The sequence below is a fragment of the Scheffersomyces xylosifermentans genome (genome assembly GCF_036884685.1).
Source record: "Scheffersomyces xylosifermentans strain CBS 12540 chromosome Unknown RJT20scaffold_7, whole genome shotgun sequence".
NCBI lineage: Eukaryota > Fungi > Ascomycota > Pichiomycetes > Serinales > Debaryomycetaceae > Scheffersomyces > Scheffersomyces xylosifermentans.
The window spans coordinates 1,208,024-1,222,000 of NW_027042945.1; the positions used below are offsets into that span (position 1 = coordinate 1,208,024).

At 41.2% G+C, this 13,977-nt stretch overlaps 2 protein-coding genes across 2 annotated transcripts; one reads left to right on the top strand and one right to left on the bottom strand. All coding sequences in view use genetic code 12, as the record gives it.

Moving 5' to 3' along the window:
- Positions 1–2,076: 2,076 nt before the first annotated feature.
- RAP1 (DNA-binding transcription factor) lies at positions 2,077–4,500 on the top strand. Its single transcript, XM_064920902.1, has one exon. The coding sequence runs from the start codon at positions 2,362–2,364 to the stop codon at positions 4,303–4,305; it is 1,944 nt and encodes a 647-aa protein (XP_064772671.1). The 5' UTR covers positions 2,077–2,361; the 3' UTR covers positions 4,306–4,500.
- A 2,583-nt stretch (positions 4,501–7,083) lies between these two features.
- MP65 (putative family 17 glucosidase) lies at positions 7,084–8,827 on the bottom strand. Its single transcript, XM_064919141.1, has one exon. The coding sequence runs from the start codon at positions 8,409–8,411 to the stop codon at positions 7,314–7,316; it is 1,098 nt and encodes a 365-aa protein (XP_064772672.1). The 5' UTR covers positions 8,412–8,827; the 3' UTR covers positions 7,084–7,313.
- Between the last annotated feature and the right edge of the window lie 5,150 nt (positions 8,828–13,977).

Sequence of the window (13,977 nt, forward strand, 5' to 3'; positions counted from 1 at the left end):
TAGTATTAGTTTTGAATCATATAGTGCCAAAGAGGTGGGCGAAGGTGATACAGATATGGAGGTCTATTGACAAGTTTGTATATGCTTATATAGACTTCAAGAGCTGTAGAGAGAATTGAATTACTGATTTAATAGCAGTGGTTCATTTCTGAAATACGGTTCCAAAAAACTCCTATACATCTATACGGTGTCTTATGGCCCTTCAGTTTTCGAGAATAAACTAGATTATTTGCTTAGTAGACCGCTCCACTCTCTGGCTTGGTCTACGTGAAATCTAATGGTCAGTATTGAAATCTTTGGTGTATCCCAAAAAGAGTCGTTTGAGCTGGACAGCCATTAAGATTGCTGCAAGGGGGAAGGGGTTCCAGGCTGGCAAATAAAAGGTGTAGCAGAAGGGATGTGTCATATTCAAATAAAACAATGCGACAGGAAAACTACAATTGAAAGTACACATTCTGATTCTTATTTTGTACCCCTTTGTTATATTTAATATACTTTCCATTATATGTTTGACATCTCGTTGTGGTGATAATTACTGGTGTGAATGCCATAGGGAATAATAATCTTACGTAAATCAATATTTTGCACGATACCAAACCAAACACAGTAAGGATATTATTGAAGTGTTATTTCGATACATATGGAATAATCCATACATCCATATAGTATTACGTAGCTGTTCTACTATGTATATAATTTTAGATACAAATTTAAGAGATAACGAAGAGCAATACCATTTCCCAGATTCAACCCATCTAAAAAACCCATCTAAAAAACAAGGAAGCCAAGTCTCACTTCCATTCCATGTAATATGTCTTTGAAACCCTCCTAGACATTGTCAGACTTCTAAAAAAATGGGTTCTCTTGTGATTACTCTAACATTCATTAGTATACTTATGTTAGACAATTCCTTACGAATTAGTGGACTACTTTTGCAACCCGCACAATCATGCGCAATGGGTCGCAACCACGAGCTACCGCAACTTAATCGTAAAATTCTGCCAATTTGGTTTTCGCACGCCTAGATTTCCCTGGTCACGTGATTGAAGTTTACCACACAAGTACATGCAGTATGGAGGATTTCGCTGCCAAACTGGTAATGACGGGATTTTGCAACTGCAATTGCGGTTTTCCATTAATGGGGGGATGGTCTGAGTGTGTTTGTTCATCCAGTCTCGTGAAGAAGGTTTGTAAAGAAGGTTTGTAAAGAATTTTCCGTGAAGACGGTCCGTGAAGACGGTTCGTGGCATTATACTGGGATAACTATTAAGAAATTTTTTCCATCCCGAGCTTATTGGCTACTACCTGTGCTAAGTTCATTTACTTCCTTGTAATTGTTGATCGAGGACGTCCAAAGTCTGTCTAATATTACATACTACTATACGCAGAAGTGCAGTTCCTACTTAAAGCAAATAGTTACAGTTGCTGTACAGTTACACATACAGCTGTACTTCCACTTACTCACACGTACTGTTACAGTTACACTCACTTTCTGTTGCAGCCACATGTCTAACCATACAATCTACACATCCACACACCAATACTTTTCGCAAACGAACCAACCAATAACTCTCTCTAAGAAATAATCTCCCTAACAAACAAATGAGAAAGAACCTAGCAATTACTCTACTGAACAAGCACATACTCTCCCTAAATTCCGTAACAAACACCCCTTAAATAAATGGTTCTCACAAATACTGTCCCTAACAGACAAATTTCTGAACAAACAAATACAAGAAACTCTAACAAATACTCCCCTAACAAACAAACACTCTCCTTAACATATACTCTCCCTTTTGAATACGTCCCTAACAAACAAACACTCTCCTTAACATATACTCTCCCTTTTGAATACGTCCCTAACAAACACATACTCTTCCCTACAAACCACTAATGAATACTCTCCCCAATGAATACTCTCCCTAACACACACATCCCTCACACACTCCCTAACACTCCCTCCACTTCCTCCCTCCACACAAAAAAAAACCCCCACCACTCTCTGTGTCTCGCACGACCTCGTGACCAAAACATCAACACATCGCAAACATCCATCCATCCCACTCCCACACCAGCGGCTATCCTGTACTAACCTTTTTAGCAATCGCAGCAACACCCAAGGATAATAGGCTGCAATCAGGGACAGTAGACACTAGACGTCGTAAACAGTCGTATTTGTGCCAGTCAGCAGCAATTCGGTCGTTTTCAGGAGTTGATTCGCGTTGTTGTGTGTTGTATACCATTGATAGTTAGGTAAGAATTCATTGCTGTTGTTTGTTTATTTGTTACCCATAAAACAACCCAAAAGAAACCGTTTATTGGTAGCTACAATCAAGCTGCAATCGTTCCTGGAACCAGAAAATGAGTTTCCAAACACTTAATCTCGACGAGACGTTCCAGCAAGGATCCAATTCCGGCTCAAGAACATCGGCAACTCAGGCTCGTTCTCCAGTGAAGTCTCCCTACACCCGCGTTAACCGCCACAAGAGTACGTTGTTCACCTACCCCGAAGGAAACTCCATTCGGTTCTTCATTCTGCCCCAAGACCCTCTGAGACTGCATTACCAGCAGCAAATAGTCAACAATGGAGGTGTTCTCTTGGAACAAGAAGCCAGCGGTGGCAACAATCCATATGTGCATTTGACTCGTGCTCCGCTTATGAATAAGGCAACCATCAATTTGCAGTATATTGATGATTGTATTGCCAGTGGAAGATTACTTGACTTCTCAAAATACTCTTTCCACAATGACTTCCACATCGACACCTCGCTTTTAAACAGAGGCGCTGGTGATGTTCTTGTTGGTGTTACGGCAGCTGCTGCTGCCGCTGCTGCTGCTGCCTCTTATGTAAATGAAGATGTCGCTGCCGCAGCTGCTGCTGTCTCTGCTACCGGGGATTTGGCAATTGGCCAAGAAGGCGGCTCTGGCGAAACAGGTAACATTCAGCCTCCTCGTAGAGTGAGAGGACACAATCGTTTCACCAAAGAAAAGGATGAGTTCATCTTAAGACAGGTCAGAATGAACCCAAAATTGAGACACAGTCATCGTTTCTACCTGGACTTGGCTCAAGAAGAAATCCTTAAGGGACATACTGGAAATTCTGTCAGAAGTAGATTCCGTAAGCACTTGGAGCCAGATTTGGAGTATGTGTATAAAGTTGATGACAACGGAAGAGTAATGAAGGACGAGGAAGGAAGAAAGATCAAATTGTCGTTGTCTGAATTCCCAGAAACCCTAAAGAATAAATACGATGCCAAAGATGACTACTTGTTGGTTACCGAAGCTAAGGACTACATCTTCAAGCACTATGGAAAACAAATGGACACCAAGATTATATTGCCATACTCATTTTTCAACGACTTGTACCGTAAAGAGCCAAAGCATACTTTGCACTCGTGGCGTGATCGTTACCGTAAATTTATTACTGATGGTACCATTGAAGAATACATTCAATACTACGAGAATTGCAAGAAGGAAAACAGGGAAGCTAAGCCATTGGTGAGAGTTAATGCTACCAACACCGGTAATGTTCAAGTTCGTAATCTAGTTGGAAGTAATGTACGGGGTGAAGATGAAGTCAGTGCATTGGATGAAGAAATCGGAGAGCTCAAAAGTTCTCTTATTGACGATACTTTGCAACCTATTAAGCCACCAAAGCTCGTCAATGACCTCGGAGAAGATGATGATGAGGAAGAAAATACTGAACTTGGAGTAGATATTCCAGATTCAGTTGAAGTATTTGAAGATGCGGCCCTGCAAGTCCTCAGCCAATCCCAGGCTACTCAAGATGAGGGACCAGAGGACTCTGCAGAAACTCAATTTGATACTCAGGGTGCACCAGTAACATACAAGTACATTGATAAGTCCACGACCTTTGATGATATGTTAACGAAAAGGGCCTATAAACTGTTGGATTCTGGTGAATTGTTACCCAAAGTGAATGAAGTTGTCAAGAGTGGTGAACCTGATGCTGTTCGTTTGTTTGAAAGACTAGAAAAGATTGGATTATCTACGGCTTTAATCTCCCATATAATTTACAGCACCAGTGCAGATCTCGGGTTATTTTCTACTTACTTCGAGATCTTCTTAAGAAACTTAACTATATGGCTTGAAGATGAGGAGAAGACACAACCCGACTACAAGGCGTTGCGTGTGAATAATGTTGGAGGTATCTGGAATGAAAAGCTGGATAAGAAATTAGGAACTCCACAAGAAGATGATTTGTTGGATGTACACAGCAAATCCCAAATTCGCAGAAGAAAGGAGTTCTTCAGACAGCTTGAAAGTCAGTTGGACTCTGAGTAAAAAATTCTCGACTACATTGCAGTAATTAGCAGGTTGTGAGATAAGGTAGTGGTTGATTTGGAACTGCTTTATAGCTCTGATTTACGAGGCGTTTCCAATATGCAAAACAACTTTTGTTTTCCGTTTTAATTTCTAATTCTAGTATGTGTTTTATATTATAATAATAATCATGACTTTCAGTGTTTAATGTGTTTGGTGTAGAAAGTGTTATTAGCAATTGCCCAATCTAGATAGTAGAGCAGGTCATAATAGTCGATCTCGCTTAACCGGTTTGTTATTGAATGAATACCGACCACATTACACATCTGTTGGTTTCTTCCCATCGACATGTTATTATCATGAAAAATTTCCTTTGATCTACACAAGACTTCAAAAAATTACCAGAAGTAGAGAACATACGAATGAACTTGAGAAAAGCTTGGTACCACCGTTTCTTTCAAGACCCTGGGTCGGTATTCATTCTTCAAAATATCTACAGATCACTGCCCGCTTTCTCTGGTGCAGACAATTACGAATTTGCTGTGGGTTGTAGCCGTCAATTAAGTGAGTCGTCATGACGATGCCTTGCCTTGCAGTGTGGTACCGTAATATACCATAAACAGTGATTTTGTAGTACCGTGATACCGGAATACTGTAATACTGCCAATATCTGTTACAAAAATATACACACCCCACGAGCCATTGTGAATTGTCGAAACCTTATCTCATATCTTGCAGAGAAGGACTTTGGTATTCGTCTCTTACATTTCTGTAACGTGGTGGATAAAAGATGGCAGTGGAGGGTATTATCGTCTAATATGGTGGTGAAGTGTGAAGCCCAAACTACTGCTGTTATTGTCTTCATATGACCAACAATTAAAAAAATCACCGTAGCCATATACAACACATAATATATACATATATAAGTATAATATAAACAAAATTACTAAACAAACATACTATATAAACAAAAATACCATACAAACATACCATACAAACATATCATACGATAATACCATACAAACATACAGACCTATATACATACTTACCATACAAAAATACAATACCATACAAAAATACCATACCACACCACACCACACAACAGTATTCTTTCCCTGTAAGCGTTAGTAGTCTTGATCTCCTACCTACCTACCAAACAAATAACATAACAATACAATACAATAAAATACGAATCACGAAAACAAACACCAAACACCATACAGTTAATAGCAAATAGCAAATAGCAAATAGCAAATAGCAAATCTCTCCCCATCTCCACCCCCCTCGTGTGCCCCAATGTCTAATCTCGAACCTCCACCTTCCCCCCACCCCTCTTCCTCGTCTTGCTTGTCTTTCTTCTTCCCCTAATCATTTTTTTTCTCTCTTGATCTGTGTAGCCCGTGTTCCAGATGCCATTTCCAGATGCCATTCCATACCTACATTTGCCCTTCCACATATGCCCTTCTACATACTTCCTTCATAATACACCTTCCATTCCGTCTCACATATCCACCATTCCATCTGTCATTGCCTATTACATGTTTCGTTGTCTATGAAATTGTTCCCTGTTACCAGATGCGGAAATAAGTCAATACGTCTGTTGTCAACTGCATCCGTCTCGTTTGTTTACCTACACGCTGATTGCCGCTTGTGACGCATGTTTACAAAACCAACCGTGCATTCTGCAGGAGGTGCTTCCACCAAACCAGGCACCACTATCGGTTGCGACTGGTGCGCAGGTTGCGATGGAAGGATGCGAAAAATTCGTTTGCCAGCGAATACCACGGCAACTATCTAATTATCATGGAAACCAGGTAGGGGTAAGGGAGGCTTGGAAGGTGGGTATTAGGAGATGAGGGAAGAGGACACGCGTGGGATTCATGGGTACGAAGCGGTGGTGACGTGGTGAGATGAGAGGGTGGCTACGAAGATGACAGGTGGAATGAATACTCACTCGTATACTTTCAGAGGACATATGGCAAACAGAAACTAATAAACTAATAAACTGTCCTTTGGTGTCCTTGGCTGGTTCATGGAAATGACCCGAAGAATCCGTTGGAAAATGGCCCTGTGCTGCTAAACAACCGCCAGAATTGACCTACCAGATCAAAGATCAACCAGCGAGTCGTATTTATTAGACAACCGAAGACTTGTGATTGTAGGATCTGGCAGTCTGTTTCATGGTCAAAGCCGGAAACAGTTCCATTTCTTGCCATTTTCTGGCCATTTCCTCTCTGTTTTGAAACTCATTCGGGGCAGGTACCCACTAGATCGACTTTAGTCCATGGTGCATTAGTCTTGTTATGGCTTTTTCCCGTTGTTTTGGTCTCGTGGGTGCAAGTTGTAGTGTTGTTATGATGCCAAGGCATTTTTCCTAATGCTGGATGAAATTAGCTTCTCTTATGAGCCTTTGCCAATAATCCATTGTGTCAATTTGGCGTGTTAACATTGTAAGATGGACATGGGATGAAACTGTAGCTTCCCCATTAGGCGTAGAACCATACCCAGTCGTCGTTGGCTTGCTGGTGGTGTCAATTTCTGGGGCTCCGGGATGTTCTTTCTCGTTATACTTTACTTTTCTTGTGAAACAGGATTTTGCAACTTACCAAGCCTTTATCCAAAAGTTTCAATACCCAGCCAGCCAGCACTTGGCACGAAGCTACAACCACTCCGGATCATCGTTCTACCACCACGGTGTCAAAATCAGGTCAAAATCAATATCCTCTATAACACAGCTCTACAATCTCTTTATCTCTAATCTCTAATCTCTAATCTCTCACCATCTCTCTACACTAAAACTTTTAAACAACGATAATATATTCATACACTATCATCATAGGATATCAAAAAAAAAACTCGCCAGCAGCTAGTTGCTGGCAAGAGAAGAGGCTTGCGCCCGGGTTTCTGTAAAACAACATAAACAATATAAAACATCAGTTCTTTTGAAAAGGAACCATACAAAAACTGCCAACGCAAGAAAAACGAACAACGAAGAAGAAGGGAATGACTAAAACAACAGCAGAAGTCTCTTAGTTCAAGATACCCCACCATTGCTCGGCGTTGAAGGCACCAGGAGCCTTCCATAAATCGTTGAAAGCAGTGAATAAAACAGCACTGTCTCCACACTTGGACTTGATGGAGGAAATGGCGGCTTGTTGGTTTTGAACCGATGGTACAGCAACTCCGTTGCTGTCACCCTTGGATGGCCAGCCGGTCTCGGTAATGAAGACAGACTTGGAACCACCGCAGGCAGACCATACTCTTTGGATTTGCAACAAGACCCAGTCACCAGCTTGATCAGCGGTATAGTAGCCATCGAAGAAAGCGTGAGCGTTAACAGCAATGTAGTCCGAGTATTTACATAACTCAGGGTTGTTGATAACGGCAATGAAGGTGTCGACAGACACAACTGGTCCGGAGTAACCAGCAGCCTTTAACAAGCCCTTGGCTTGAGAAACATAACCACCAATTTGGCCTGGGTTGGCTTGTCCAGCGTTGACAAGCTCATTACCAATGGAAACGGTGTGGATGTTGCTCCAACCACCGTTAGCGTTGACGGCAGCGACTAAGGTAGAGATTCCAGAAGGGATGTTGGCGACATCGAAGATACCAGCAAAGATCTTTTGTTCTGGAGTCTTGGCCTTCAACACAGCATTGACCTGGTCACAGTCGACACCGTACAATCTGATGACGGAGTAACCAGACAATTGGGCGATTTCAGAAGCGATTTGAGAAGCAGACTTACATCCTCCTTCGTCTGAGTATGGGGTATAAGTGATACCCTTGGCACCGGCACCGAAATCTCCACCAGTAGATGGTACGGAAGTGGAAGCTGGCGATGGAGAAACGGTCTCGAAGGTAGCTGGGTTGGAGAACGATTGTGGTTGGACTTGGGCAACAGGAGTGACCGAGGTCTCGATGGTAACATCAGCAGCAGGAGTAATGGTGACTTGAGGTAAGGTAGTGGTCAAGTCGCCGGCTCCAAGGGTCACCACAACGACGTTGGTCTTGGTGACGACCTTGACGGCTCTCTTTTCTTCCTTGTGATGGTGGTGTTGATGTTCTTGCAAAGGAGCGGCGAGAACGGTGGCCAAGATGGAGGCTTGAACGAGGGATTTGAACAACATAACGAATGGGAGGTTATTGAGGTTGTTGAGTTTCTTGTAGTAAAGCTATTGAAGTAAAGCTATTATAAGCTATTGAAAGACTAGTATTAACACTATTCTTTCTGGAATGAACGTTGAACTTGAACGATAGAACTCGTGGGTGAACCGTGGGTTGTTGTTATATAATCAATATAATCAAGATACTTCGGTTATACTATTCGATATCGACTCTATATCACTGGTTATCAACTACTAACGAATGAAAGAATACAAAACGATGGGAGCCCAGTGTAGAACAACGGAAAATGGGTATTTCTAGGGGATTTAAAGGAGTGACTGTAGATATACCTTTGCTACTGTGATACAACTATCAAGCTATCTGTTAAACTATCAAAAAGATCAAGAAACAGAAGAAAAGGAACTCTAAAAGAATGTTGAAAATCTGGTTATACTGAAAAATCGGCACCTCCCTTAGTATATATGGGATTTTGCTTAAAGGGGGTGTTTTGGGCCCGAGCCAGAAAATAACCTTTGGGTGGGACGGGTGTTTATTATTTGGATGTTTTCGATTATCGAGGCCTGGCAATCCGAGGGGGGCGGCTATATTGCGGTATTGCATATACGCAGTAGTGCACTACTAGTGCTACTGCTACTACTACTACTTTTTCAGTTTGGTAGGTCGGAAGTCGGAATTGGCTCTATTCTCACAATTCTCAAATTCTCAAATTCTCAAATTCTCTAGAATTCTTGGGTGTGGGACAACACTTTTTTTTTTTTAGATGGTTATGTGGGTTCGGGGCGCTCGTAGTTAGGGCAAAAAATCACAAAGTATCGTAAATTACAGCCTCTGCACTGGTCCCCATAATGCTCGCCATGGCCCCCCATCCGCAGCGTCAGTCCTCACCTCACTCCAAGATCCCTAACCCTGTAATCCTATTGAAGTTATAACTCCATCCCACTAACCCATTACAGTAAAAAATCCTATCAGACTTACGGTTTTGCGATCGCTTTGTGTTATTGCCTCATTGAACGGTTGCATTGGCATCGTCAATATTATCTACCTGGACCGACCCACATGTAGTCTCTATTCTGCATCCATGCCGATTATTTTTTTCCGACCTATGGCAAACTCGGTCAAGGTTATGAGGCCATAGACAAACTAGGAATTCGTTTTAGTCGCGTCGGTTTACCTGGCGCCTGCATCCGGCCGAGTTTGGCCTGCCCTCGAATCTAGACTGTTTCAGTTTCACATTGTGGTTACAGTTTGAGATAAACGCTGGGATGTTCTGGAGGGCCCAGGACCGTGATATCTTCGGGTCATCAAGCTTGGAGCCAAGATTCGGGAAAAGATAACCAGTTCAACAGTGGTTTTGCTGGGTATCTAACGCTTGTTTCCGTCTCATTTTCGATGTTACTTCCTACCACTACCAGCAGTTGCCTCGTATTCCTCTTCTGGTACGCCAGCGAAGCCAAGCAGCAAACAACAACCTTGAAAACATTTCGCGTTTCATATCTGGTCATGTGATTTTCTGCACGTGACTATTTTTTATGTCCCACACAATGGAAGAAATTTTATGTGTGGTAGTCGTAGATTAATACCGATTGTGTTGAAATCTCCTATTCAAGATTAATTATTACAATGAACGAAGGAAAAATACCTTGATTCTGGGCCCTCTGGCAGGGGCGTTCATGACGTAATGGCCTACATTCGTGGTTAGACTTTCTCTTGTCATTTTGACCGTCGCTGTAGTAGCATGGCCTCCTGTATCTCTTATTACCCCCTCCACCTCCTACACTTCTTTGGAGTATGAATATTTTATACGTCGAATTTCGACAATGGCCAACCTTTTAACATCGGTATGAATGCACTGTCCGATCGTTTTTGACGACACTTGGATTCCAACGTGATACTGTTATTGTCTTACGAGGCTCAATACGTCTCAGTTTCGTGTTAACAAGCTCGTTTAGCTAACTACTGCTCACCCCTCCAGTGAATTTTGCAGTTGACACCCAAAGCTGCTAAATATCAGTTGCGAACCACTGCCTGCCGTGGCTCTTTATGGCCGTTAGGTTGCCGTTCTCGACCTTTTCCTCTCCAATTATGCCCCTTTCTTCCACAGATGTACCTCGTTGCCCATTTATGAGTCTTCACTACTGTTTCTACATCCGTCTGCAGTATTTAGATGTTATTCTGCAGTCTTTGTCTTATAGCTTAACCTAAAACGAAAATTTTTCACACTACAATCGATTGTTGAAAGATAAGTGGCACCAAAAATATTAAATTAATTGCATGCGATTTGCAATGAAGTATTAAATTACCAGCTGATTGAGATGTGGCATTGACACCAGGGGAAGCAAATATTATTGGAGGGGACAATCACCACTTGTGGGACACCATGCTCTGATTTGGAATACGAAAGTCCAGATTGGAACGGTAGTTTGACACCATGAATAATTATTTAAAATGATGAGCCACTCACTAGTCTGTCTAGTGTATTTAACGGCCAATGGGCATACAGTGCACTAGTCTACAACCTACGCGGTTTCACATTTTTTATCATCTATTCTTTACGACCACCGTTACGTAACGCCAGAGAATGCTCCACGGTTAGCGGTTTCAGGTTTTTCAGCACTTCTAATTCTGATGTAGCGCATACCAAAGCACCAAGAATATCGGCATACATTGTATTGAGTTATAAGGCATTATTGCGTAGAACAAGACGCCGCTTTGAAGAATCCGATGTCAGCAAATACAGTACAATATTGATCTCAGTACCATATGCAAAAATCCGACGTCGAATTCGTAGTCATAATTGTAGTAGGTGAGCAAATTAGTGTTCCAGTAGCTTAACCACGACAAGCTTTCAGGAAAAGGGGGCAGGAATGCATTCTCGACAATTTAAGCACTATGTATTATTATCAAACTGAAAACCGCTTAGAACATGCTTCAGTTCACTTGAAAGTGCATGGGGTGTAAAAGCTCATCGCATAAATTGTGGGATTGAGGCTTCTGTAGCTTACGGAGTTCGCTATTTTAGATCTAGATCGAAGTTATACGCTAATTGATATATGTGGGTGTTCCATGGATCGGAATCGGAATCGCTACAGCGTACTGCCTCCACCTATAGTGCAGTAGCAATAACGCAATGTGTTTAATTGAGTATCTTCCTGCAGTGTGAATGTGAATATTTTGCAATGATAAGGTTTGGATATGCCCCTATCTGTATGGGGGTTGATCCAAGGTCGGTTCTTTGTCGGTACTTCGTCGGTATGGTGGTGTGGTGCCCACGATGGAGGTAAAAACATAAATGTAATGCATAACCGAGGAGTGGAAGGTCCTGTTCGTCCTTTACGAATCCAAAAACAATTAATAATTGCAAATGTGGTTCTGATCCCTTAAATGAGAGCCCAGCAAAAACTACGATAAAAATTCTCTTTTCTGCGATGTCTGGTGAAGAAGCGAAACGCCCGAAGATTGTAGATGACAAGTCGATGCCTTTAGCAAGGAAAGCTATCCTTGATGTATATATTTCTCACGAAGTCTAGTCTGAAATCTAGTCAAAAATGAATCTACTTCAATTACCATACTTTTATCGATTACGGCTATAAATCCTGTCAAATGTCATATCTAATGATAAGTGAACGTTTAATTGCAAAAGATTCTTCATTTTTTTCTTGAATTATTGCGAAAAATGGATGTTCCAGAATTTTTTATTAAGGAACAGAAGATGTGAATCATCGAGAAAGAGATGAAGAGATAATAGAGCTTACAGGATTTTATTATTATTTTACATCTATAGACACTAATTCAAAGAGCTCTTCCTGATCGGTCATCAACTGCCAAAAAAAGGACATTTGTATTTTCTTCCATCTCGATTTATATCTATGCTGATAAGCTAAAGCTGAAAGGCTCACCCACAGTTTTTATCTTCAGCGCTACCACACAAAAAGAATCCATGCCTGCTGAAACATGCAACCCTCCAAGGCTATCCACCTCGTTCACAAATTCCAAGTTCGAGTGTGTCTCTTCAAAAACTGCTCAAGATTAAACTATGCAGTGCTTTCATTTTTTATTCAAACCAGTGACCGGAATTTGTTCATACCATCCGGTAAAAATTATTAATACCAGTGGCCGGAATTGGTTCATACCAAACCCCCTAAAGGATTCAAACCAACTTCCCCAAAACTCTAATACCAATCCATAGGGAAATTTCATACTATCGAATTTTAATGATCGTACCACAAGTATATATATTTCAGATGCTGTAATACTCCAAAATGTTGACATGTGTGGTCCAGTTGCCTTGCTGTTAAGACACAATGGAAAACGAGCATCAAGACATAAGTTTTTTTGCGGCAATTTTTAACCTCATTCTTGTGCGAGGACTACAACTTTTTGGATAAGACAATATTCACTATGTGATTGCTGAATATAATAGAATATAAAGTATAAGGAATCTTATTATAGTTAAACATGGATTTCAATTCTAGTGTACTTCCTGATGGGTTCATTGATGGCCTTGGAAATAAATTCTATTCTGGGACAAATATGATGACTCTTGAATCAGAAGTGGTACCTGTAGAATGTTTTAGCTATCGAACGAAGAAATTCAGATAGATGGAGTAGATGATTCAGGAACTGATATTGATGTAGATATTGACGAAGAAGAAACTGTAGAAAGAAAGCACAGAGGGCCATATAGATATTACAATAATGCTACCAAAGAAAGACTATGGGAAATGGTTTATGAGGAAGGGGTTTCAACGTACAGAGCAGCGAAGATCATGTGCATTCCATTGCAAACCGCCAACACCTGGAAAAGGATTTGGAATAAGGCCGTCGTAGATGAATTGAATGGTAACACCCATCAACCGAAGAAGTGGGGCCGTAAACCACTTCTCACTGATGAATACAAGGAATTTGTCCAAAACATGGTAAGAGAGAGTTCGACTATTTTTTTGAAATCTTGGGGGGTATTCAAACTTATTGGATGTTTACAATTGAGCGATGGGGTTACCTGTTAGCTGCTTCAACTTCATACCCTGTATCGTGTTAAGTTTCTTGTTGTGGTATGAAAAATCCCCGTCGATTGGTATTAACAATTTCCCAAAGGTTGGTTTGAATCTTTTAGGGGGTTTGGTATGAACCAATTCCGGCCACTGGTATTTATAATTTCTACAGCTTTGGTATGAACAATTTCCGGTCATTGGTTTGAATAAAAAGTGAAAGCACTGTATAGAATATAATTCAATTTCATATTTCACATACACCACCACCAGCACCATTACAACTACTACTAGTACTTTCTATTAATCACCTAAATATCACATCACATCGTTCACTCACCCACATCGTAAATCACTCACATTTACATCACTCACCCACCACTCACCCACCACTCACATAGTTAACTCACATTGTTAACTCGCTCACATCTACATCACTCACGCACTCACCACTCATGGCCTCCTGCACACTCCGCCCTCACTTTCCTGATCCCAAAAAAAAGATTCAAGACTCAGTTACTAATTGACCACCCAGCACAGTAAGCTTTTCTGTAACAATAGGTGTAAAAGGTAGGTTCCA